Raw genomic sequence first — 26,302 nt, forward strand, 5'->3', positions numbered from 1 at the left:
TTCTAACCACTATAAACTTGCACAATAAACATACACAAATATAGCCTACAATTCTGGTACACGTAGAAGTTCCTACAGGACTTTCAACACCATGATTTAGAGACAGCTTATTTTTACAAATTGCCTTTTAATTACCTTTAAGCTGATACTTGATCTTTTTAAAAACAATTAGGTTATTCAATACATATTTCCACTGAACTGTACATTTATCATGTACATATTTCTCGTCGGTTTTTTTTTTTTTTTTGTAGATGTAATGTCTGTTAAGCACTTTGTAAGCTTGTAGTCAGAAAAATCAACCACACATTCAGCCCTTAATAAAATACAATTAAAGATATTTTATCAACAGTGATAAGTCGGCCTCATGGAGCTGATTGGCACATACTATTGGGTGCAGTACTATTCCTAAACTGTAGGGGAAGCACTGCCTCAAGTTGCGCTTTCCTTCTCTGCACACAAAAACAATACAATCTCAACTTCCGGGCAGGAGTTTTCAAACAACACTAGCTTGCTAGCTAGCCGTTACACATTTTTGCTCAGGGAACTACGGCAAACTTTGCTGAGTTTTGGGTAAGACTATTTTTGGAAAATAAATTTCTTTTTGTTTATTTACTCTATGCGCACATTTTGCATGAAGTTAGTATATTTAGGTTTGCTTTGTTGTTAGGAAAGCGGCAAGCCAGCTAAGATAACAAGCTAACAGCCGCTCGTCCTGCTTTGTTTCATACATTCAAGCGGCGACGCTCAGCGACTGAGTTTGCACTTCTTACACTTTCAGCCCTGTTAATAAAGGGAAGATGGGAGTTTGTTGTTCTTTTTAACTTTGATTACTTTCATGTTAATCGGACCAAAATCCAAAGTAAATTTTGACCTCCTTTGGTTTTTGTAGCTAGCGGGCTAGCCTGTTGTTTAAACCGGTCAGCTATGTCAGCGAGCTCCAAGAGGAGAAGAGCTACTTCACCCTCCAGCAGTGTCAGCGGAGGAGGAGACCTCGACGATGCCTCCTCCTCTACTCCTGGAAGTGGCAGAAAAAGAAGAAGGATCTCCAATGTTCCTCCTGTAGATACGGTAAATGCACTAGATTGTTGATTGTATCAGGGTTTGTTGGTGTTTTTAAAGATTTTCAAAGGATGTAGGATCGTCTCCGGCATCACATGTATGCTTTTGAAAATATTCAAACTGGTATTAAGGATCTTAAATTACTTTTCCAGATTGCTGTATGCCATGAGCTGTTCAACGCTGTCAGGGACCACAAGGATGACCAGGGGAGGCAACTTTGTGAAGTTTTCCTTAGGGTACCAAAGAGAAGGTATTGTGATATAACCGCCTGGATCAAGTTTAATACTTCATACTGGAAGATAACTTGGATACCTGCCATCATATATATAACTCTGCATTTCATATTAAGATCTGACAATCTGACTGGTGGGTGGGTGTTGCTCGGCAACTCATTCAGACAAATAAAACATAATGTACTCTACTGAATAATGATAGAGGAAGATTATAGTAACGTTTGTGCTCTCTTTTTCTTTTGCAGGAATCAGCCTGATTATTATGAAATGGTGTCCCAGCCAATTGACATGACAAAGATTCAGTATAAGCTGAAGTCAGAAGATTATCAGGATGTGGAGCAGCTTACTGCAGATTTCCAGCTCATGTTCAACAACGCCAAATCATTCTACAAGGTAGACAGAAAATAGCACTTCCGCTTTAAACCTTTTTTCTAATTGAGTGTTTTTAAGCAAAAATGCCAAAAATTAGCTGGTTTCAGCTTCTCTAATGTGAAGATTTAACGCTTTTCTTTGTCATACATGATGGTAAACTGAATATCTTTGGGTTTTTAACTGTTATAACTGATAGTTTTCACTTTTTTCTGACATTTCAGACAAGAAGATTAATTGAGAAAATAATCGATAGATTAATCTTTAATCAAAATAATTGTTAGTTGCACTTCTGTAACAATTGCTATGATGTTTGTTAAAGGTAAATTACATTTTTCTAACATCATAATATAATGTAATGGGACATGTATACTATTAAAGCCACACTTAAAAAATTCTTATTGATTCTATTTTCTTCTTTATGTTAAATAATCTAGAGTGACAGTGAGGAGTATCGAGCTGCCTGCAAGTTGTGGGAGGTATATTTGCAAACAAGGACTGAGTTTGTGCAGCCTGGAGATGGAGATGAGGATGATGAAGATGCTGATGACATGATGGATACTCCGGGGATGTCAACTGAAGATGAGGTAAGTTTGTTTGCTCATTAGATTTATTGTTGCTGCCTTGCCACTTATACGCTTTATTTATGTATGTAATATATTAAAACATAGAAAAATAAGGTCTCTATCATTTTAATGAACAGAAATGTATTTCAGTGTCTTTATATGTTGGGGGTGTTTCTGAAAAAGATTCATATGTTTCTCATGGAAATATGTCTTTGTTAATAAATTATAAGGACCACCGTGTTGTGTCAGAACTAACTTATACATAAACATCCTTTAGAACTCAACTGGCAGTTTGAAGGAGGTGTTGGAGCAACTCTTGGAGGCCATAGTGTCACACACTGATCCCTCAGGGCGTCTGGTCAGTGAACTGTTCCAGAAACTGCCTTCCAAAGTGGTGAGTCCCTGAAGAGATTATGGGCCTCAAATGATGCCCCTGAAACTGTTACTCAGCCCAACAGACACTAATATAAGAATATTTACCTTAGCTGTCCTTATTGCACTGTTGGTCTCTTTGAAAGTACTGTAGTATTTACAGTCTTATTACTTTTTTATGGTTTTATTTTATCAGTCTACAGCATTGTTCTGTATTTTCTCACTCTGAATGTCTCTGTCTTTCCCAGCATTACCCAGACTACTATGCCATTATAAAGGAGCCAATAGATCTGAGAGCGATCGCTCAAAGAATACAGGTAACAACTCACTTGCTTTTATGTGCATCAGTCTTCTTAAATTCACTTAAGTCAGAACATCAATCATGTTCTTTTCTAACCATCGCTAATTCATTTTATTTGCATAGATTGGATACTATAAAAGTGTCAATGCTATGGCCAAGGATATTGACCTGATGGCCAAAAATGCCAAAACATACAATGAACCCGGATCTCAGGTTTTTAAGGTAAACTCTTTTCTTATTTTTGATTTGTTTGTTTTTGGAACATGTAACAATCCAAATGTTAAGAAATGTTCTCTTATTGTGTAGGATGCTAACACCATAAAGAAAGTCTTCATCCAGAGGAAAACTGAACTTGAGCACGCTGAACCCACTAAATCCAGTCTTCGCATCAGGTATTTACTTCCGTGAGTTTTTAGTGTATTCTTTTCATCACCAAATACAGAAAATTATTTGCTGACTGAAAAATAAATCGACCCACATGCTGTGTTTCTTGTGTCTGTACTGTGACCGTTAAGAAATCGCAGGTCTGGCCAGGGCGATCGACTTTCTGGCGTCAGCGTAGCGCTCCAGTATGGCTCTGAGAGTGAGGACGACCCAGTGCTCTCTGGTAAGTATCAGCACTTTGGGTAGCAGAAAAACATACCTCGTGTTTGTGTTTGAAAAAATAACACTTTACCATGTAAATGTTTTCAGGCTCTGTGTGCTATGATGAAGGAGAGTCGGAGGCTGAGAGTCAGAGTTCTAGTATGGAGATGAGCAACCCAATCTTCCAGCTGTATGAAGCCGTGAGAGGCGCCAGGAACAACCAGGGGCAGCTTTTCTCTGAACCTTTCCAACAGCTGCCCTCTCGCAGGGAATATCCCGACTATTATCAGCAGATCAAACAGCCCATTGCTCTGCATCAGATCAGGTAAGGAAAAATCATTCAGCGGATTCAGACAGTATTACATCAAGAAGCAAAATGACAGATTGTTCAAAAACAAGTTGGTGGCTTTTATTGATTGGGATATTTAATTACACCTAGTGTTGGGGTATGAAGTCACACTGAAAGATTCAGTTTTGGAGGAAGCTCAAGTCTTTAATTGCCTTTCGTTTCTTTTTTTTTTTAGGGCAAAAATGAAGAATGGAGAGTATGAGAGTGTAGAGCAGATGGAAACTGACCTTACTTTGATGTTTGAGAATGCAAAACGCTACAACATGCCTAACTCAAGCATTTACAAACGGGCCTTTAGGCTTCAGCAGATCATGCAGGTAATGACTTTTGCATCATGCTGTGTCAGGTTCTTCTTGAAGATGTTTTCACTCCACAGTTTGGCCAAGTAAAAAGATAAGAAATGTCCACTGAGTTATCTGTCTGTCGATCTGTTTCTATAGGCAAAAAAGAGGGAACTTCTGAGGAGAGACGATGATGATGGAGACAGCATTCTGTCAACTGATGCAGGGAGCGTCAAGAGAAAAAGGTATAAAAGTTTTTGTTTTTCTCCTTCTGTCTGTTCTTCAACTTCTGCGTGCATTGCTGTTTCTCATAAGCATGACAATGTTTTTCTGTCTTTTCAAGACAACAAAATACAGCAGTCCTGAATTCTTGGTTTTTACGTTCTTGCAATCACACTCCTGGTGTTGCCGTCCATGCTTATTGTTGTTCTACTTTGATTCGTTTCAAGCCACAAGAAAAACGTCAAAAAGAACCGAATGAAAGCCCTGTACGCTGCAGTGACTGAGGCAAGGGAAGCAGGTACCAATCGTCGTCTTTGTGATCTTTTTATGGTCAAGCCATCCAAGAAGGACTACCCTAGCTACTATAAGGTCATCCTCGAACCGATGGACCTGAAGACTATTGAACACAGCATTCGCAGTGAACGCTACACCACAGAGGAAGCTCTAATGGATGACATGAAGTTGATGTTCCGTAACGCCCGGCATTACAATGAGGAGGGATCTCAGGTAGGACATGTAGGGACAAAAAACACTGATAAAATGTGCAACTTTCATCTTTGCTATTAGCTAATGCACAGCAATCTTGACATGTGCTATATTTTTCTGACACTAGTACCTATTTATTTCTGTTGATATAGGTGTATAATGATGCTGACATTCTAGAGAAGATACTGAAGGACAAGCGCAAGGAGTTGGGACCTCCGCCTGAAGAGGAAGATGTGGGATCTCCCAAATTGAAACTAAGTATGTTTGATCATACCAGCGTTTTTGCATGTTTATACATTTTACATTACTGCAGACCATTTTCCAAACAAATTTAGATCTTTGGAATGTGTTATTCCTGGCTTGAAACATGCTTGAGTTGACATCATCACAGTAAATGTGTCCACTTTTAGTGATACTTAACATTATTGTTCTGTAAAACAGTGCAGATGTTTTGAAATGAATCTGGTATTAGTGCAACACTGGACAGCTGCATCCACACTTCCAAGTGGAAGAACTTTGTTGAATTGGTAACTCAATGAGGGGTCACCCCTTATCTCTTGTGCCACCATCAGACCAGCCTTTAACCACCCTGTTATACCATCAATACAATGGAAACTGTGAAAGTAACCGCTAGTTGAGGAGATTGGGTTGAAGTGGTTTGAGTGGTTTCATATTGCTATTGGTCCCACTGTGTCTTGGCATTACTCATGTTTTTACAAATATGATTTAATTTAATTAATTCTGTGTGTAATTATTTCTTTAGGAAAGAGTGGTGTCTCTCCAAAGAAGTCCAAATACCTCACCCCTCTCCAGCAGAGGTTAAATGAACTTTACGATGCTGTGCGAAACTTCACTGACCGTCGAGGTCGCCGCCTGAGCACAATCTTCCTCCGTCTGCCATCTCGCGCCGAGTTGCCTGACTACTATGCTACTATCAAGCGTCCTGTCGATATGGAGCGCCTGCGAAGCCATATGGCGGCGGGCCGTTACCAGGACGTTGAAGCCCTTGTGGAGGACTTCGCTCTCATGTTCAACAATGCCTGCATGTACAATGAGCCGGAGTCTCTGATCTATCGGGATGCTCTAGTGTTGCATCGGGTGCTGCTGGAGACACGTAAGCAGCAGGAGGGAGGTGAGGACTCCGGGGCTCCTGCCGTGGGACCTCTGGTGCGAGAGCTGATCAGGAACCTGTTTGTGTCCGTGCTGGGTCATCAGGATGAAGAGGGCAGATGCTACAGTGACTCGCTGGCTGAAATTCCTGCAGTGGATCCTGCCGCCCCTGAAAAGCCACCGCTAAACTTTGATGTCATCAGAATGAACGTGGATCGTGGCCGCTACAGAAGGTTGGACGTCTTCCAGGAACACATGTTCGAAGTTCTGGAGAAGGCAAGGAGGCTGCACAGGTATAAATACATTTTTGAACCTCTTCAGAAGCTGCACCGGTAAAAGTCGAGTTTTGGTTCTCAGTCTAAGTACAAAAAGAACAGTTGCAGAAATGGGTTAATTGAAACAGCTAATAACAGGCCACTAAAATGTGCATCAATGTTTACATAATGTCCTATTTGCATTTGCAGGACTGACTCAGAGATATTTGAGGATTCAGTGGAACTACAACAGTTTTTCATTAAGATCAGGGATGAGCTATGCAAGAATGGAGAAATTCTGCTGTCCACCTCGCTCAACTACACTTTAAAACACCTGCACAGCGATGTGGACCAGGAAAAGAGGGAGAAAATCCCTAAAGAGATTGAGGAGGACAAGGAAAAGAAGGAAGACGACGAGGAAGAGGACAACAAAGGTGTGTGAGCTTTGTTTACAATATACACAGTCTTGAAGAATATGATAAAATGTTGAGGTGATGGTAATTTGAAATCATTGTATTTCTCACCCAAAGAAGGTTCAAAAGCCGAGGACCTGCCAGGAGAGTCGTGGCAGTCAGAGTCTGAGTCGGAGCGTGTGTACAGTCAGGACTGCAGCTTTGAAAACAGGACCTACCATGTGGGAGACTTCGTCTATGTGGAGCCATCAGAGCCGAACCTTAAGCCACACATCGTCTGTATTGAACGTCTATGGGAGGATGAAGCAGGTTACCAAATCATCACTTTTTTTAGCAATGCTTTTTATTCATGTTAATCAGCTGGATACTAATCAGATATCAGTGTACATGTATGAGAAACGGCAAATATTGGATCTGTTCTGTCACTAGTTCTCATACATAGGACATAATCAGTAACAGTAATAGCAAAAAATTAGAATTGGTTCTTTTGAAATGAAAAGTTACTTTTCAGTTTGGATGGAAACTTAACATTTAAAACATTTTACTACTAACACAAAGTGGCGTTTGGTTCTACCAAACAAATTATGTCAAATACAGCACTAATCAAAATAGATATGACTGATTATAGGTTATTTTAAGTAGGAACTTCATTTAGACAGTAGTTGTTTTTTTAATCAGTAAAAAAATTATATCAATGATTTCAATTCTGTTTTTGTAGTTTTACTGCTAATATGACCTTGACCTTTTCTTTCTGCATGAAGGTGAGAAGTGGCTCTACGGATGCTGGTTCTACAGGCCCAGTGAAACCTTCCACCTGGCCACACGCAAGTTCCTGGAAAAGGAGGCCTTCAAGAGCGACTACTATAACAAAGCATCCATCAGTAAAGTCTTGGGCAAATGTGTGGTCATGTTTGTGAAGGTAAGACCCCCCCCTATGGAAACTGAACCACACAAAGAAAACAGTTTTGTTTAACACAAGGATCTGTTGACCTACTCATGACTTTTTTTGTTGTTGTTTCTGTAGGATTATTTCAAACTTCAACCTGAGGGCTACAGAGCTGAGGACGTCTACGTCTGTGAATCCCGCTACGCTGCCAGGAACAAGTCGTTCAAGAAGATCAAGATATGGGCCATGCCCCCAAGCTCTGTGAAATTTGTCCCTCGAGAGGTGCCGTTGCCTGTTGTCCGCGTTGCTTCCATGTTTGCCAAGCCTGACCAGGAGACATTTTCATATACAGACAGTGGCAGTTTTGTGGACAAGGTGAGATGACAATATGATTTTTATATTTCTAAAGATAAGTGAGGTTGTCACTTCTGATCCTGATGGTAAATCTGCTTCAAGACGAATCAAATTTATTTTGGATGTTTTCATATTTTGTTAATTATGCCACATCCGAGTCTTCATATTTCCTCTATGCTTTCCTCTATACTTGGTAGTTTGGCCTTGTTCTGTGCTGCTTATAATCGTCTGTGAGCCTGTTAAATTTATTTTCATGGAAAATGGGTCATTGTAGCAGCAAATAAAAGGACACAACAAAGATAAATTGTAGGTTCAGATAATGGACTTTCATATTTAGCTACGTTTGGACTGAATCCCAGGAGGTCTGCAGAATCAGGACGCTAACCCACTAACCAAGTTCAGTGTAACACGTCTATAGTCAAGGTAAAAATGAAATAGAACATCAAGAATGCTGTTACTGCAAATTGTCGCTGAGCAAGAACACCGTCAGTTGACCTCGACTACAGGGGATTAATTAACTCAGAGATTGTTAGCAGGCATGTCTTGACAAGGAGCTGGCTAGCAGTGAGAGTAGTTAATTCCAAGTATAAAAGTTTGTTTGTCACAATATAAACAAACATCTGAGACCTTTGTGTGTGCATGTTTATTCATTTAGGAGAAAGAGGATGTCCCGATGGAGATGAGTGCAGCTGAGCCCGGCTGTCAGCACTATGAGCAGTTGCGCTACAACAACATGTGGTTTAAAGTGGGAGACTGTGTTTACATCCAGTCACATGGTCTATCTAAGCCCCGGGTTGCCAGGTGGGTTAAGGTTTATTTGTGCTCCCTGTTGTTGAAATGGATTATCATATTGGGCCTATATGATTATCATGGAGTCTTTAACTATCGATAATGTGGCTCCCTTGTCTGGACTGTAGGATAGAGAAGCTGTGGGTGCAGAATGGAACTACTTTCTTTTTTGGACCCATCTTCATTCATCCTGAGGAAACCGAACACGAGCCCACAAAGATGTTCTACAAGAGAGAGGTGTTTCTGAGCAATCTGGAGGAGACCTTGCCAATGACCTGTGTCATAGGTACTGCATTCATACTTCATAGGACTTGTGCATACATATCACAGTGAACCAGAACATCCATCATGTACTGAACCTAAATTTTCACCCTGCAATTTTTTTAATTCATGCTACAGACATAATTTTTACTCTAGAGTTTGAGTCCCACACAGTTCTGACAGTTTTCTCCTTTTCATATGCTCTCAGGCAAATGTATGGTGTCCTCCTTTAAGGACTACCTGTCATGCAGACCAACCGAGGTTTCGGAAGAGGATAACCTGCTGTGCGAGAGCCGCTACATTGAGACTGAGAAGCAGATGAAAAAGTTCAAGGGGCTAAAACGTTTCTCATACTCTTCCAAAGTGGTGGAGGATGAAATCTTCTATTTCAGGTTAGTCAGTAAAGCAGAACACTTATTCTGATTTAAAGCTTAAACAATTTCTTGCCCAGTCAGAAATTCTTTTTTGTCTTATACTGGTACCATGTGTAGGAAATTGATAGTGCCACAGAAGGAAGCATCCCCCTTTTTGGATAAGAAGATAGAAGAGCTTGAGGTTAAACTGGCAGATATGGAGGATGCAGATGATGATATGGAAGACATGGATGAGGAGGAGGAGGCTCCAGCGACGCCTTCTATGCCTCAGATGCAAACCCCAATGGCAACCGATATGGATGTCATGCCGTACACACCTTCCCAGGTACCATACACCCCCAAGGACACTACAGCCTTCTCCCGAACCCCAAATCTTATGTCCAAAGGCTTCAAACTGCTGCTCCTGATATTAAAATAAACACACAACCTGTTTGATTTTTAACTAAACTCTGTTTTTTCATAAAGACCACTCCGAAAGTGAAGGGCTTATCAAAGAAGGAAGGGGCCAAGAGGAAGATCAACATGAGTGGCTACATCCTGTTCAGCAGTGAAATGCGGGCAGTCATCAAGGCTCGACACCCAGATTACTCCTTTGGGGAACTGAGTCGACTGGTGGGCACTGAGTGGAGGAACCTCGAGGCTTCCAAGAAAGCAGAGTATGAAGGTGAGAGGAGCAGCTGTACGTGGATGCAAAAGTTCTTTGATGTGAGCTGAAGTCAAGACATAATTATTTTTTTATGTTGCAGAACGTGCAGCCAAAATAGTGGAGCAGCAAGAGCGTGAACGGCCACCCCAGAAGCAAGTGTCCCCAAGAGCAGGTACCCCCGTAGGGGCACTGATGGGGATGGTGCCTTCGCCTAGCACTATGGGCATGATAAACCAGACCATGACACCTGTGTCAGGTAACCCCTCTCAGAGACAGCACGAGTGCTTGACAACATGGCAGCAGGGAAATGAGGCTGGACTGTTTACAAAGCGTAATCTTCTAGTTTTCTAACCATTAGAAACTCAAAACTACATTCTTAAAACAAAATTTTTCTTCTTTTGCTGCTGTTTCATATTGTTTAATGTTTATAGTTTTTATTTTCACTAGCTTCATATTTGACATTGCATGACATTGACCGCATGAATAACCTTATTTTAAAATTTTTATTTAACTTTCATGCTTGTTTTGCCTGCTAACATTTTAAGCCCATTTGTGTCATTGGCCCCTTTCACACATGGAACCTTTAACATTAACAAGTTTGGTTATTCCAGCGAGGCGGTAGTTGTTCTTCATTCACTTAAAGGTCTCTTAGACGGCAAAATTCAGTGTCAACTTTTCTCTTGTGTTGTCATGACCACTTGGGGAATGTTGAAATAATCATTTTCTGTGTCGGCACAGCTGAAGAAAAATAGCAAGTTGGGGGGAAAAGAAAAAAGGAAGAAGACTTTTATGAATTTCTACAGAAGCTGCACAAATGATCAAATCATCACTGTTTAGTCATTCGGTTATCAGCTTTGTGGTTATGTACAACCATCATCAGTAAGAACAGAAAATTAACATGCTTTAGCTGGGATTATTGCTGCTTTTGTTACCACTAAAGTTAAGTAGAAAGATATTTAGATGTTTCACTTCTCTTGAGCAAATGTGGGCAAATCGACTCAGAAACGTAATGCCAGAGCGTTTATGGCTTAAGGTGAATGTGCGAAAGGGGCCGCTGTGTGCAGAAGTAGTGCATGTTATTTCATAGTCAGGTGCATGTCACTTATGCATGGATATGTTGTTGTCCTCTCCTCGCCCTCTTCCCCAAGGCATGATGGGAGCTTACGGCCCACCTTACATGGCCTTGCAGGGCCCCCATGAGGGTTTGTTGAGTGTGGCCCCAATGCCACCTCACCCCACAGGGGGGCCCCACCTGCCTCCTCACCATCTCCAGCAAGGTATGCCTGGGTACCCTGGCATGCTTCATCAGGGTAAGGGCCACTGTCCCAGCCACACCTGCTCAGTCACATCCAATCGTGTCTCTCCTGCTGGAGGGGTTTACCTGGTCCACAGGCTGCACAGCCTGATCTACTCACAAAGCAGTCAAAGCTTTCTGGTCTCAAAGTGTACTCACACCCCACACCTAATATATACAGGATCCACATTCACACATGTAATGCATGTGATACCACTGATACACATCAACTAATATTCAACTAATATTCAGAAACTAACATTTCATACAAGTAATTGTAAAACCTACACTTAATATTTGTTTTGGTACAGTGTTAAATATTAACATAAAGCAAACCATCACAAGTAAACCACAATTACCAGACAGAAATTAATTATTCTCATTTAACAGGTATGATGGGTGCTGGTATGAATGGCATGGCAGGAAGTCCAGCATCAGGAAACTTTATGCAACAGGTGAGCCCTGCTTTGCCTGCAGGTTTACATACATAGGTCACATACTTTTGAACTGTAGATGAACTTCTTACCATGAATACTGATAATGTTGTTGCATAATCCATCAGCATTCTGGTCGTCTGTGCTGCAGCAACGGTGGTTTTAATGATAGAGCCATTTGGCAGTTATATCTAGAGTGCTTATGTATACAAATAAAAAGAAAATAAATGGTTTATGTCTTTTTTTTATTTTATAATTTAGTATTTCACATACTGTCCACATGCTAAGAAAAAAGGACTTGTTTCATTTCAGCCTGGGATGTACAGCCCAGGACAGCATGCTCCTCCACCGTATCCTGGACAGGGCCAGTTAGGCCAACCCTCACACCTGCAGCCCACCACGCCCATGTTTGTGGCTCCACCACCAAAGACCCAGAGGGTGCTCCACTCAGAGGCCTACCTGAAGTACATTGAGGGCTTGAATTCAGAGTCTAGCACTGTCAGCAAGTGGGACCAAACACTCAAAGGTGTTGTGCCTTGTGTCATCTTTTCATTTTTATGTACTACAGCTCGGGTTGTCCGATTGTCGGTCTGTGTGTGTTTAGAAGCATCAATATTGACAGAATAGAAACTTCATACAGTATTTGCACCACAGGTTACGCCCACATGATTTATATGTCTTTTTCTACATAAACATAAGATACTAAATTCATCATATTAGGTCCTGTTTCCTTTTTAAGTTAAGTCAAGTATGATGATATAGAAATGTTTGCTGTTACTGATGGTATGATTACCGTTGACATTGAAATCAACAACAGTGCATCACAGAAACAGATTTGTTAAAAATAAATAAATAAATATAAAATATATAAAATATATTATATACATAAATAAACCAAACCATAAATGTGTCATGCTTTTGTGTGCTTTAAAAATTAGAAACATTAAACTGCTCACAAAAATAAGTACTTTAATCAAGAACCCTGTGTTTCTGTAACAGCGCGAAGGCGAGATGCTCACCTGACCAAAGAGCAGGAGAGCCGGCTGCCAGCTCATTGGCTGAAGAGCAAAGGAGCGCACACCACCATGGCGGATGCACTGTGGCGCCTGCGTGACCTGATGCTGAGAGACTCTCTTAACATCTGCCAGGCGTACAACCTGTAACCTGCAGGGCTCGTACCACTTGTAACCAGCTCACTCACTCACTGCTATGTCCCTGAAGCAATGGAGTTTAGGAAGGTTTATAGACCATAGAAGCAATATTTTATAGTGAATCATGATCAAATTTATATTTATTAGCTAGCATAATGAGCTTGGTAGTTATTTGTGTGTGCATTTTCATTTCTTTTTTACACCATTGGGATTAATTTTGCTGCAAAACCAGTGTTTTTGGCTGATTGATACTACCAAAATAAAATTCCGGATACCATGTTTATATGCTGTGTGTTTGTTTTAAATTGCTTTAGTTACCAGTTGCTACTTGTGAATGTCGATGACTAGTTGTCAATGGCCAGTTGCACAGATAAATCAAGAGAAACGCACTGATGATTCTTCTCCGTCTATCACTCCAAAGACGGTCCACTCAATCATGCATTATTTTGGAAGTACTTCCTCTGTGTGATGTCACTTCCTGAAGAGAGATACCAGCTCGGGCCATTCTCTTTAGTGTTTGCCCTGTCTTCCCAATGTCCACCTCCTCACCGCCCGCATTTTGATATAAAAATAACATTGACCGACACCTGAAACTGGCCATTCACAAAAGCAAACGACACTAAAGCAACGTGTCCTATGGAGTAACTAAAAACTGAACAGAAGGAGCGACGAGGTGAGGCTTATTTTGTGCAGTGACTTGTCGAGGGTTAGCTAGCTTAGCCAGCAGTTTCAACGGCTGTTCAGACTCACTGGAAAAAAAGAAAGAGATTTGCTTTAATGAATAAACTAGTGTTATGTAGTGCCGCTTTCGGGGTGAGAGTGCATGCTTCTTGATAATATTAGTTTCATTAGAAGCTGTCCCATTATCTCCATTCCTGTCTCTGTAGCTAATTAGCTAACGTGGTCTTTTTGGAAAGCTTGTAGCCTACCGGCGGCCTGACTTCATTAGAGGCAGCTAATGTCTTAGTGACAGCAAAATATGTTATGTGGACCTTTTCACACAGATGGTCAAACCATTAGGAAATATACGTGTCTAGTGATTTGAGAGACATTATCGTTCGTGCATTTTTGCGAGCAGTTTAAACCCCGTATGTAACAGCTAGCCTGTATCTTGCTATAAAGCTAGCCAATGTTTAAGTTTACATTTTATCAATAAGGCAGGCTTGCAAACGTTCAGTGGGATGATGAAGTACATGTTTAACAGCAGTGAATGGGAGTTTTAGTTGTATGATATCACAGTTGGCAAAGGCTCCCAGGGCCCAGAACAGCCAGACAGTGATGGACACCTCCCAACACTGCACCTTAAATGAAAAGATAATTATATAAGATCATTTGTCTGTCTTTGTATTAGCAGTACCGTTAATTTACACATGTTAATGAGGAAAAAGCGTAAACCGAGCTAACAGTGTTCGTATTGTTTCAGCTAGTGTAGGCTTGGCTCTGTCAACACGTGATATGTAGTATTGTTCATGCCACCCATCTGGTTTCACAGATGTGATGTTGTCCTTCTTGTTTTGCTGTGACTGATAAATAATGTGGCCTTTTTTAATGTTGGTATGCCGCGTAACCTGTGTTTGGACTCTACAACTTTCACTGTCAAACTGCGTATTGCATATTGACAGATACTTTGAGACCTGCGTGAATATTATGATGAAGTGAAGCAAAACTTGAAAAGGGCATTTCGCACAGTGCTGTCAAGTTAATTAGATTTGTTGGAAATCCATTAATTGTATTAAAGTCACACTGTCTGAGACTGATAACTGCACAATGAATTCTGTCACTATTACTGTCAGTGTCCACAGATCAACATATCATTACATTCAAGTTCTCGTATGTTTTAATTTAACAATCAGAATCTGTGAAATTAACCCATTTCTGAACGTCACCACTAACTTTACTGAAAATGTTATAAATCTTCTGGCATCTTTTGCACCTTTCTTTTGAATGATGACATTTTTCCTTACATTTGTACCTTTGTTACATTTGTCTACTGAGTGTGTATTAGACAACATTTGATTTGATGAAGGAGCTGGTTTTTAACCTTATCCAGCAGACAGGGGCCATTCGCTGTGGCATTCGCTGTTTTCCCGGTGGTCTGCATTGCTTTCCTCTCATAGGTCTAATTCTGTGATAGACTGGCAGCCTGTCTAGGAGTACCCTTCTGCTTGCCCTTTGGTTGCTGGAAGATTCAGCCCCTGTGACCCCTAAGTTTTTTTTAGAAAACAGACAAATGGAGCATCCTCTGATTTCTCTCGGATTTAGAAATTTGCTCATCTGTGCTGCTTATTTCCTATATCCTCACTTTCCAGGCAGAGACCATCAGAACTCCTCAATCAACAATTCCCCGCACCATTTCTACACTGCAAAGTTCTTATCTAAACGTCAGCCTACCATTGACTAAGCTAGACCAACAAGGATGTCCCAGCTCCAGTTTCAGTGTCCGGCTAGCCCCATGCCCGCTGCTTCTGCCCCACTGCAGCTGGGGCAGCCACAGCCTGGCTACAGCATCCCTTGTGCCTCAGGCACACTACCCTCGGAGAGCGCCAGCCAGCCCATCAGGAGCTCCGCTCTCCCTGCGGGCTCAGCCACTCCCTACAATACCACCACAGGTTTGTCTTTTTTGCTGGTTTGTTCAAAAAGCTGTGATTGTTTTTGGTTTACAGTACAGTGCTATCTTTTGTTAAGCCACTAACATTTGTGGTTGCAAATATCACATTTTCCATAAAGGCTTGCACAAGTGTACAGTCAGTGTGTATTTGTTAAATTCAAACTTTGTTTTTCAAACCCCTCCCACATATTGTACTGTCTATGGAGAGCTTTGTGTATGTCACAGTCGCTGCATCTGAAATATTTAGGATTTTATGCTTATTGTTTTCAAAGGTTTATCATTCCGTGCATGTCTTGCTGGTGTGTGTATTTTCTGTCAGACTTTGGGATGAGGAGCAACCTTTTGTGTCTGCGTTCATAATCACACCTATTTGTGTGTGTGTGTTGTATTTGGGATCTTTTTTTTGTTACAGTATCTAACATGGCAAACCCTAAAGAGAAGACCCCCATGTGTTTGGTGAATGAGTTAGCCCGTTTCAACAAGATCCAACCTGAATATAAGCTACTTTGTGAGCAAGGACCAGCTCACTCCAAGGTATGTTGGAGGTAGCTTTTACAAACAAACCTATGTGGTGGTTCCATATATACTGTTGTCACAAATTCATGCAAGTGACGGAGAATCTTACCGATTTTCTTCTGGCTCCTGCCTCTGTCAGATTTTCTCAGTGAGGCTCACACTGGGAGATCAGCACTGGGAGGCAGAGGGGACCAGCATCAAGAAAGCCCAGCATTCCGCTGCTGCATCTGCCCTCGCTGAGACGACACTCCCCAAGCCCACCATGAGGACACCCCGCAACACAGGCAAGAACCCAGGTGGGCTGCTCCCACTGGGTTGGTCGCAGTGTTTTTCTAATGCTTGTTAAAGATTTGCAGAGTTTGCTCATACATCTTTATTTTTGGGTTTGTTTACCTTATAGCAGATGGCATGACACATACCATGGAGTTGAATGCACTATGTATGAAGCTTGGTAAGAAGCCTATGTTTAAACCCATCGACCCATACCCGGGCATGAGACCACCAAACTTCAACTACAATGTCCGGGCTCCAGGGCCTTACCAGCGCTCTATGCAACAGTGAGAGCATTCTGCCATTTCGTTTCATGAGGTCTTTTTCTGAGATGGAAAAAACGATTGCATCTGACAGTCGACTGTGCTGACTGTATGTCCAGGTACTACTATCCGTTTCCACCAGTTGGACCAATGTTATACCACATGGAGCTATCCATCGGAGGCCAGCAGTTTATTGGGAAAGGACGCACGCGGCAGTTAGCCAAACATGACGCTGCTGCCAAGGCCATGAAAGTTCTGCAGAAAGAGCCAATATTGCAACAGTTGCCAGTGGTGAGAAAAGACGTGCAGTCAGCATGAAATAGTGGTAGAAAGCTTTTGAGCAATTTTGTCCCGACTTATTGCTTACTTTTTTTTAATGTGCTCTCTGCTCTCGACAGATGAATGGAGAGCCCGAGGAAGAGAATCTCAACAAATCAGAAATCAGTCAAGTGTTTGAAATTGCACTAAAGCGCAACTTACCTGTAAACTTTGAGGTGATGTATACATTTCTTTGTTATAAATGTTGCATACATATATTGTGTATCAATTCAGTGATAATATAAGATGTCTAACTGAGCCCAGCTGCTTTTGCAGTTCAATCATAAAACATAAGTTCTCTTAACATCCTAATTTGTGAAATCTTGGTGTTTTCCAGGTTTTAAAGGAAGAAGGCCCCCCACACATGAAGAGTTTTGTGGTGCGTGTTACAGTCGGGGAGTTCACTGGAGAGGGCGAGGGAAAGAGTAAAAAGATTGCCAAGAAGCTGGCAGCAGCAGCAGTGCTGGGGGAGTTGAAGAGGCTACCCCATATACCCAGTGTGGAAAAGACGCTGCCACGCATCAAGAAGAAACCCAAATCCATCATCAAGGTAATGAAACCGCTGAGCTGGAATGAGGATAATCAGTACAGACTCGAAGACTCTTCACTCAGTAATGTTTAACCTGTCACGCCAACAGCTGCAGACCAGCCCAGAATACGGTCAGGGTATGAACCCCATCAGCCGTCTGGCTCAGATCCAGCAGGCCAAGAAGGAGAAGGAGCCAGAGTACAGCATGGTGACAGAGAGAGGTCTACCGCGGCGCCGGGAGTTCGTCATGCAGGTGAGTCAACAGCAAATTAAGCAAAACTTCTCCTCTGCCTTAGCTTGTTAATTTCTCACCCATTCAGTTATTTGATCTGTTAATGTTGCTTGCTTGCCGGTATAGGTGACAGTGTGTGGCCAGTCTGCAGAGGGTATGGGACCTAGCAAAAAGGTGGCCAAGAGGAACGCAGCAGAGAAAATGCTGGAGCTCTTGGGATATAAAGTGCCTCAGCCTCAACCCCCCAAACCGGCACTCAAAACTGATGAGAAGGTACTTTTAGACGTTTATTAAGTAAGTCCAATAAATATGGCAGACCAGATCAACCTTGATGTATGTATATTGTGTTTGTAATATTCAGACCCCTGTAAAAAAACCTGGTGATGGGCGCAAAGTGACCTTCTTTGAACCTGGCTCTGTAGAGGAGGTGGCATTGGGTGAGTTGTACTCTTCACAGAGATGTCCTTTACCAGACTCAAGTCTTTGGCAGCACTCATAGTATATAATTTAATATTGTATTGCTCTTAATTAAGGTCCTCTTTACAACTCTTTAAAGGTTCCAAGGAGGAGGACTTCCGCCTGCCTTACATGAGCCACCAGCAGCTGCCTGCAGGGATCCTGCCCATGGTGCCTGAGGTGGCTCAAGCAGTCGGGGCCTGCCAAGGATCCCAGGCCAAGGACTACAGTCGAGCTTTGCCCAACCCAGGAAAGGCCACAATCACTGCCATGATTGCCAATGAGCTGCTTTATGCAGGGACATCCCTGACTGCTGAGACTATCCTTAAGAACAAAAATAACATGACCCAGCTACCCCACGGACCCCTCACCAGGCCCTCGGAACAACTCAGCTTTCTTGCATCCGTGCAGGGCCTGCAGGTAACCACCTGCATTTTGTGCTTTGATGTACTTTTAACTTGTGTGCATTGCTTTGGACTAAAGCATGGTAAAAAAAAGTAACTGAAATATTTAATTTGCTTGCAGGTGGAATACAAAGATTTTCCTAAAAACAATAAGAACGAGTTTGTGTCATTGATTAACTGCTCCTCCCAGCCCCCGCTCATCAGTCATGGGATTGGGAAAGATGTAGAATCCTGTCATGATATGGTGAGTGTTTTTTTTTAAAAGCTTCAAAATGTATCCCTGCAGTTTAAAACACTCACTAACAGACTTATGTCTAGATTTCATCTGGTAAAACATGAAACAGTTGGTAAAACAGTTTATTATATATTTAGAAGTATGTTTATCTTGGTGACAGGGAGCTTAGTGAAAAATGTCAGCAGATGTATTATCACTCACTATTCCGTTGTCATAAAGGCCTGTTTTGTCCACAGTCAGTATCACTCCCCTTGCACAGAACAAAGCACAGCCGATATGACTGGTTATCTGATTTTTCTTTTATTTCCTTAGGACAGTAGGAGAAGCCCTCAAGGTCATCCAGTTTTCTTTCTCAGTGTGCACATCTTATGAGCAGCTGTGGAACCAGATAGACAAGCTTGCTAGAAGTGATTTAATTAGAAATAAAAACATATTTCTCAACTTTTCTCAAGATGGTTCAAGAACATACAGTGAAGTCACCCTCATATCTTAAGAGGGTGGGTGAAGCAATGTGAGGGTGACCAAAGAAAGCACAGTTTAGGTCAGGCTGATGTGTGAGGTGAAGTTGAAGAATACCTGCTGTCATGGAAATGTGCCTTTTACTTTACAGGGTAGTACTAAAGTAAGTAGGAGTAACTCAAACTGTTTTTCACCACTACAGGCTGCTCTGAATATATTGAAGTTGCTCTCTGAGTTGGACCAGCAGTTAAATGAGAGAACAGGAAATGGACCAGTCTCTGGGTAATATTCTCTCTACTACTTATAGCTGTATTTACATTAAGCCCTTTATTCCACTAAAAATCTAAAAGAGTACTCAGAGTAAAAATGTCTGATGTAAACATTTAATAAAATGACTTCATCTGAAGTCATTTATATAGTTCGTCATTTACTGGCATTCTCTTTTGGAAAGTAAACAGAAGGCTCAACTTTTGCTTAGTCATTCCGGTCGTCTACTCCGGTAAAACTGTTACTTGAGTATCAGAAGCACAGCAGTAAGCTAGTAATTGTTCCACTTACTTAGATTTTTTTTGTGGAAAAAAGGTGTGTAGTGTTTACACAGGACAGTTTATCAGATCACACATGTAAATGCTTTCAAGGGAATTGTTAGATGTAATAAACACAGGTTTATGTAAAATCATTGAACTATTAACTGTAACTAAACTGGGTTTATTTTTCACAGGTGTGGCAAGCAGGAGATCGAAGGTGATCTGCACCTCAAACAGGCTAACTCAAGCACATTGGCACAGACGCTGGATGGCACTGTTTAGATGATCAGGTTTGGTTGTCTGTAAAAGCACTAGAGAAAACTCAGACACTGTGTTCTTAGTCTGTTTTAGACGGCTACAGGACGCTTCGGGCACTGTAGGCTCTAAACCATCACTGTTCATATCCATTGTTCCCAAATGTTCACAGTTAAACAAGATTGATTGGAAAAAAAATAGTTTCTTCTCCTTGATGTTGTTTAATTGTACACATTATTTATTCTTTTGTTGCTTTGTAGAAAAAGTAGCTGCATCCTAGTCAATGAGTTGGGGGGGGGGGGTTTACTTGGTGAAAAAAAAAAAAAGAAGCAATTTACTGTGAACTCTGTTTTGTTTTGCCTAGAACTTGTTTCCTCTCTGTGAGACCTGCTAACTCTTGTTTTTAAGTGTTTTATGTTTTATCTCCCGCTGAGGTAGTTCAAAATCTTGTTAAGGTTTGGACCTCGTCTTTGTCTAGGGTGCAGCTGGCAAACCTCTGATTTTCCTAGAGTGCTTTATATCAACAACCACAAAGTGAAGTGTTATCGACATTACCATGTAGGGCTGGGAAGAATTTGTTACTAAATGTAGCGTGTGATGTAATGTGATGTTGTCTCCACTGTGTGTGGCAGGGAAGTTTCCCTTCGGCATCAGTTGCCCTGATGCTTCCTTTTCCTTCCTTATGTCAGACTCCCTTCTCTCTCCGCTCCCCATGGTAATTAAACTTTCGTGCTGTTACGCACAAAACAAAGATCTGTGTCATCTTGTCAGTTTTTATATCTGCTAATGCTGTTACATATACATGAAAAGGTTTAGGATATCAACTTTCAGTGGTGTCGTGTCAGGATGATAAAACGATTTTGTCTAAATGTTTTACAAGAATCTGTCGTCAAAATTAATTACTCCAATCAAATTTTAAGTATAAACGCATGACATGAGTTATTAAAGACCAATTTGACACATTGGAAGAGTTTTTTCTGATGTTAAGTATGACAGTGGAACACTTCATTGCACTAAACATCAATTTGATTATTTATACTTTGATACACATTAACATTGGAAAAAATCTTAATATTGTCAATCATACCATCCAGCCCTAAGGTTTCTCGCAGGCCTGATCAATTCTGATGATGACTCCTTATTCTTCAAATAGCAAAAGAAAAGTCAAAATATTGAAAGCAAAAACCACCTTATTTGCACCACATTTAAGTGTCTATAAACATGTAATTTAATAATCACAAAGTCAGCTATTTCTTTTCTGATGAATGGCTAAAATCAAGAAAAATGTAAATGTCTTGTCATGGAGATTATTTTTTTGTTTTTGCGTGTCCCAACATGAGCTCATTCTGGGGCATTATGACTTCAGACATTCAGAGCAGCACATTCTCGGGTTATGCTGCAGGAAATGTTTCATTATTAGTCATACTTTCTCCCTTGCAGGAAATATTTTGTTTGATTACGATTTACAGAATCACTGTTGTCTTTTGGGATTAGCCACACTTCTTAGCACTTGTCCACAATTGTGCAAACGAGGAGAAAGGGCAGTATGTCTAAAACTGGCCACTGAAAGCTCAGTTTCTAGGAATTGGAGTAAAAATGAAAAGCATGTTTCTTAAAGAGTTAATGGTAATTAAACATCTGAATCCTGTTCCTATTCAGAACCAGTTTTTAATATCCAACCCTACATAGTGTTAGTATCATGACACTGTTGTGTTCACTTTTTTGCTTAATTGCATGTCTTCAGTTTTAGAAGAACACAGTACAGCACACAAATGATCTGCTCTGTCAAGACAGTACGTGTAGAGTCATTTTATTTTATGTAAACATCATACAGCACTATATTCTGATACATCATTAAATTACAGATATTAAAGGCACTTCCCGTTTTGGTCAGTCCAGGATTCAATCACTGTCATGGATTTAAGTCATTTCACAGGTTTATAATGAGAACAGTAGGAATAGACTTAAAACTTAATCTGATCATTATTGAAATCGTTTTGAGGGCTGATGACCACTTGGCTGAGTCGTCATCTAGGCTTCTTAATGATCAGTTTTATAATCTTAAGTCCCTTCCATCTGACCTCTGTTACTTCCGACCATCCACATGTGACTGAATCCTGGCTGTAGCTGGGCTGTTAGGCCCTCTGCTGTCCATGCAAGCAGAAGGATTTTTTTTTTTTTCTTTTTGCATCATCTGACATTTCATAAACCCTTTTGAATGGTTTTAATTTTAGGTTTTTGACTTTTTAAGTTGTCTTACAATACAACTTTAGTGACACCATTTTTCACTTGTTTCTTCATGGTATCAATGAAGGGATACATGCACTTGTCAGACCCCATGAAACGATACGTAACCACATTGGATTCCCACGGCAGCAACCTGCAAGAGAACAGAATATAAATCCATTGTCTGCAGAATACTGGACATCAGTTTTAGATCCATGCAGATAAACTTATGGAGAAATGTTCAAAACCCTGCAAACACAGGCGTCAGTCAACTGTCTTGGTACTCACGCTCTGGAGATGACAGGCAGGTAGGTGAGACGTGGGATGCACACCAACGGCTGGTCTATCAGGATGGCGTTCATGGCCTGCTCAACACAGTACTGGGGATCCAGGGGAGGTAGGAGCAGTTCCACTTCCTCCCTATCGGAGGCACCAAAGGGCAAACAGGCTGTCACTTATGAGTTAGTAGAGTAAACCCATATTACTGTGCTGCCTTTTTGCTGTCAGTATTTAACACAGACAGAACACATTGTTGCTGCAAATCATAATTGCAGCCAATGCAGTAGAAGACAGATTTAACTTAAAATATGAATAGAATTTCCTCAGTATCATATGTCAGCATTTCAAAACAATTAATGAAAGAAACCCTTTATGAAAAATACACTGTACACATCATAGAAAACAGCACCTGCGCACACTGTAGGATGAAGGAACCCAAATACCAAAGTTGATTTCAATTTCTTTGTAATTTGCAATTGCTTTTTTTTAAAAGTGCAAAAAATGAACTTGCATTTTTACCCAATTTAACAACAGAATGATGAATATTCTGTGTGTCTGTGTTTGATAAACTGGTTATGTTCAAATTACGATCAAATGTTTTACCATATTATTTTCAGATTTTGTAATATGTTCATGGTTGGGTCTAAATCACTCCGTTCAGATTCTAAAAGTATAACAGTATAATGATAGAATGTGATTGAATTAAAGGATAAGAATTAAATAATGTGATTATTTTCTTGACATACCGTATCTTGCAGCCCTCAAACATGCCTGTGTCCACGATGTAGGGGCACACAAGAGTAGTCTTCACTCCTTCAATCTCCTCAGCCAGCAACTCATGGGCCAGAGACTCATGGAAACCCACTGCAGCAAACTTACTAGCGCAGTAATCCTGTCTCAGATAAAAACACACACACATCAATGCTCGTTTACTGTGTCTTGACAAGTAATCAAATATTTATGAAACTATTAGATGCAACTGATGTACTCAGACTGTTGTCTTTGTGATTTGTAATTGAATGTGTTACTTCATTTGACTGCAACAATTAAATTGTCATATCTTAGTGTTGCAGTGATGTTTCTTCTTTCTGGTTCACCTCGACACAAGCTGTGCTGAAGAGGCCAAGGACGCTGGCGATCGTCACAATGTGTCCGTGATTCTGGGCCTTCATTTGTGGGAGGAAGGCCTTCACTGTCTGAGTCACACAAACAAAAACACACACATATTGTGATACTACAGTAAGTTGTTGAGTCAAGAAACTGTGGTGACTTAAATGTTGCTCAATGTGAAGGAAGCTTATGTTGCACGAGCAGCTTCATATTAAGAGGATTGATGTGGGAATCCAATAGTCCATAGCATGAAAGGGATAAAGCTAACGCAATACATTTTACATGTCATGTGGCCACTATTTACAATAACCTGCTCTGTATAGCAGCTGATGATGGAAAGCATCTTAACTAATACATGTTGCAATTCAAAGGTTTAAATCCATCTTTCCAAAAGTCATTCAGTGCTGAGTCATTGTCACTGTTGGACTTAAACGAGTGTATCACATACAAAGCAGACCAAACCTGACACCATCATAAGAGTCCAAGTCTATGCAGCTTCATATTTTATCAAAATATCATTCTGAGGCCTTCCTCAGAGCATAAGTAGTGTTTAATAGCAAGTCACATATACAAGACAATTACTACACATATGTCATCTTGATCGTCTTAAGTGACTTGCTGTTAAATATTATTCATGCTCAGAGGAAGGCCTTAGACTGATATCGCAATGAAATATGAAGCAGTTTATATTTTGAGGTTAAGCACATTGCTTTTCTTTCTGGAATGCACACTTGTTGTCTTTTTTGAATGTATATTTTTTTTAATATTTGAATTTCTGTTCACTAACAATTGCGAAATTAAATCACAGGGGTTTAATCAATATTTGTCTCTCCTTCACAACAAGAGGTACTGATTGGGACACATGGACATGATTTACTCCCTTACCATATTTAGAGAAGCATTTATTTTTCTGGAGTAGCATATCCATAAGACAGTTTCAAATAAAAGTGCCTGTACTGACTAAACATCCAAAAACACACATAGATATGTTTTGTGATACACTGACATCCATATCCATATACCTGTCCTGCAGGTCATAGGAAATATTATTCATAAATTCAAAAGCATCTGAACTTCCTGTGTAGTCTTGAGGATGTTTCACCCCTCATCACTTCTGGTCTGACAGGTGAAATGTCTTCAAGACTATACAGAAATTCCCATAGTGACTTAATAGGTCTCACCCAGAAGAGGGCATGGCAGTTGACCTTCATGGTCCTCTCCATCAATTCATCTGGACAGTCCAACATGCGTTGCCCAGCCACCACTCCAGCGTTGTTCACCAGTATTGTAACATCCCGGCCCAGATCCTTCCGCACAAGTTCTGCATTGCGATACACATCCTCCCTGTTGGTCACATCCACTGTGTAGGTGTATGCCTTACCCCCCATCTCACGCACCAGCTTGGCTGTCTGCTCATTGGAGCTGCTGTTGATGTCCCACAGCACCACTTCTGCCCCGTGCTTGGTGAACTCCTGAGCAAAGAGACGACCCAGGCCACCACCTGATCCGGTGATCAGCACCAGCTCACCGTCAATGGGCTTGGTACGTGGACGCAGGAAGATGCGAACAGTATTGCGCAGCATGAAGTAAATCACATCTAGTAGCATCATCTGGAGGTCCATTAGAAAAATCATTTTGCCCTAATTTCTGCTAAATGTGTTGATTGCAAAAACTAATGTCTACAGGGGATTAAATTTCACACCTGTGTGTTTCCTACTACCTAAAGTGTTAGATTGTGTGAGTGCAAAGCATGCAGACAGCCAAGCTGGTGTTTCCCTCTGTCTGTGACCCTCAGCCTCCACAGCGTATTTAAACACTCTGCTCCCAGATTAGAGGAAATACTTTGAGCTCTTAATAGAACCACTTTTGTTGTAGGCTGTGAATGTATGGATTTTCACCATTACTGAGAAAAAAAATAACATGTGCTAGATGGTATTACAATGAGCACAGATTCTTGAAGTTTGAGGGTCTTTGTAGGACATTTTTCTGAAGTTCACAGCTTGCAAATACTGTACACGTGAGGGCCCAGTATTTGTATTTGTATCTGTATTTGTTGAGGCAGCAAAATCATTTGTATTTGTGTTCGAATAACAATGGAAAGAAGCTTAAAAATCCTGTTTTTATTACGCTTTTACTTTTAAAAAAAAAAAAACAGGTCTTGAACTGGAGTCTCCCAGATCATAGACGACTGCGCTAACTACTGACCTAAAACTTTGCTCATCACCTCATTACAGACAGACCTCTACCTATTTATACACCCATAACACAGACACAGCACACTGTGTAATGTGTGGGGAAGAACTTCAAAGGCAATTCTTGCTTTGCACTTTTCATTTATTGCGTATTTTTTACAAACTAACTTTGTGGAAAGGAGAAGGGGATCACCAGGTTATGGAGAGTCCCTTGGGAGCACTTTGCTTGTGTCAGTAGCTCAGTTTTATCTCTGGGGAGCAACCCCAACACCGGGAGTGATGTCCAAATTAGGAAATGTGCATCATGTAGCAGGTGGATGTGACTCCCCTTGTTGAGACTTGCTGATAGACGTAACAGTGGAGCAGAGGAGAGAGACTGAGATAGCGATGTAACCGACCTGCGCGCTGGTATTTGACATGGGTTTTCCCGAAAACAAACCATTTTTATAATATTTGTATGAAACAAATATATGTAAAAAAAAAAAAAAAAAAACACTATTTGTGCTTTGCCGAATAACATATTTGTATTCGGGCACATCCCTAATGCATATACAATACAGGCTATCATTCTTACAGATAACCATATGAAATACTTATCTGCGTTCCATTGCTGTGTAAATGTCAACCAGATAAT

The 26,302-nt window shown here is 40.9% G+C and overlaps 3 protein-coding genes across 8 annotated transcripts; 2 read left to right on the forward strand and 1 right to left on the reverse strand.

The window, feature by feature from the left end:
• Positions 1–459: 459 nt before the first annotated feature.
• pbrm1l (polybromo 1, like) lies at positions 460–13,072 on the forward strand. Of its 3 annotated transcripts, none has more exons than XM_042405724.1 (30): positions 460–570; positions 890–1,068; positions 1,212–1,309; positions 1,538–1,685; positions 2,099–2,248; positions 2,505–2,621; positions 2,848–2,916; positions 3,024–3,122; positions 3,207–3,304; positions 3,416–3,507; positions 3,594–3,810; positions 4,010–4,151; positions 4,275–4,360; positions 4,565–4,844; positions 4,976–5,081; positions 5,587–6,226; positions 6,398–6,621; positions 6,718–6,909; positions 7,362–7,519; positions 7,625–7,861; positions 8,496–8,641; positions 8,758–8,915; positions 9,099–9,282; positions 9,382–9,589; positions 9,730–9,928; positions 10,011–10,166; positions 11,059–11,220; positions 11,595–11,659; positions 11,951–12,164; positions 12,638–13,072. In XM_042405724.1, exons 2-30 carry the CDS (start codon positions 925–927, stop codon positions 12,799–12,801), a joined length of 4,953 nt encoding a protein of 1,650 aa, XP_042261658.1. In that variant the 5' UTR covers positions 460–570; positions 890–924; the 3' UTR covers positions 12,802–13,072. The 3 variants fall into 3 exon arrangements, with proteins under 3 accessions (XP_042261658.1, XP_042261659.1, XP_042261660.1); XM_042405725.1 differs by having other exon boundaries at positions 3,207–3,292; XM_042405726.1 differs by having other exon boundaries at positions 3,207–3,292; positions 6,721–6,909.
• A 187-nt stretch (positions 13,073–13,259) lies between these two features.
• On the forward strand, positions 13,260–20,172 carry stau1 (staufen double-stranded RNA binding protein 1). Of its 4 annotated transcripts, none has more exons than XM_042407288.1 (15): positions 13,260–13,462; positions 15,099–15,398; positions 15,810–15,931; positions 16,053–16,209; positions 16,317–16,470; positions 16,566–16,737; positions 16,845–16,940; positions 17,102–17,314; positions 17,403–17,546; positions 17,652–17,798; positions 17,887–17,962; positions 18,082–18,401; positions 18,507–18,629; positions 19,282–19,361; positions 19,801–20,172. In XM_042407288.1, exons 2-15 carry the CDS (start codon positions 15,206–15,208, stop codon positions 19,886–19,888), a joined length of 2,085 nt encoding a protein of 694 aa, XP_042263222.1. In that variant the 5' UTR covers positions 13,260–13,462; positions 15,099–15,205; the 3' UTR covers positions 19,889–20,172. The 4 variants fall into 4 exon arrangements, with proteins under 4 accessions (XP_042263222.1, XP_042263223.1, XP_042263224.1 ...); XM_042407289.1 differs by having other exon boundaries at positions 16,053–16,197; positions 16,314–16,470; XM_042407290.1 differs by having other exon boundaries at positions 16,053–16,197.
• A 1,477-nt stretch (positions 20,173–21,649) lies between these two features.
• LOC121894359 (retinol dehydrogenase 10-B) lies at positions 21,650–25,210 on the reverse strand. Its single transcript, XM_042406904.1, has 5 exons — positions 24,658–25,210; positions 23,464–23,562; positions 23,113–23,258; positions 22,376–22,507; positions 21,650–22,241 (listed from the first exon to the last, which is right to left on the reverse strand). The coding sequence occupies exons 1-5, from the start codon at positions 25,108–25,110 to the stop codon at positions 22,118–22,120; spliced, it is 954 nt and encodes a 317-aa protein (XP_042262838.1). The 5' UTR covers positions 25,111–25,210; the 3' UTR covers positions 21,650–22,117.
• Positions 25,211–26,302: the final 1,092 nt, after the last annotated feature.

Source organism: Thunnus maccoyii, chromosome 3, assembly GCF_910596095.1.
Source record: "Thunnus maccoyii chromosome 3, fThuMac1.1, whole genome shotgun sequence".
NCBI lineage: Eukaryota > Metazoa > Chordata > Actinopteri > Scombriformes > Scombridae > Thunnus > Thunnus maccoyii.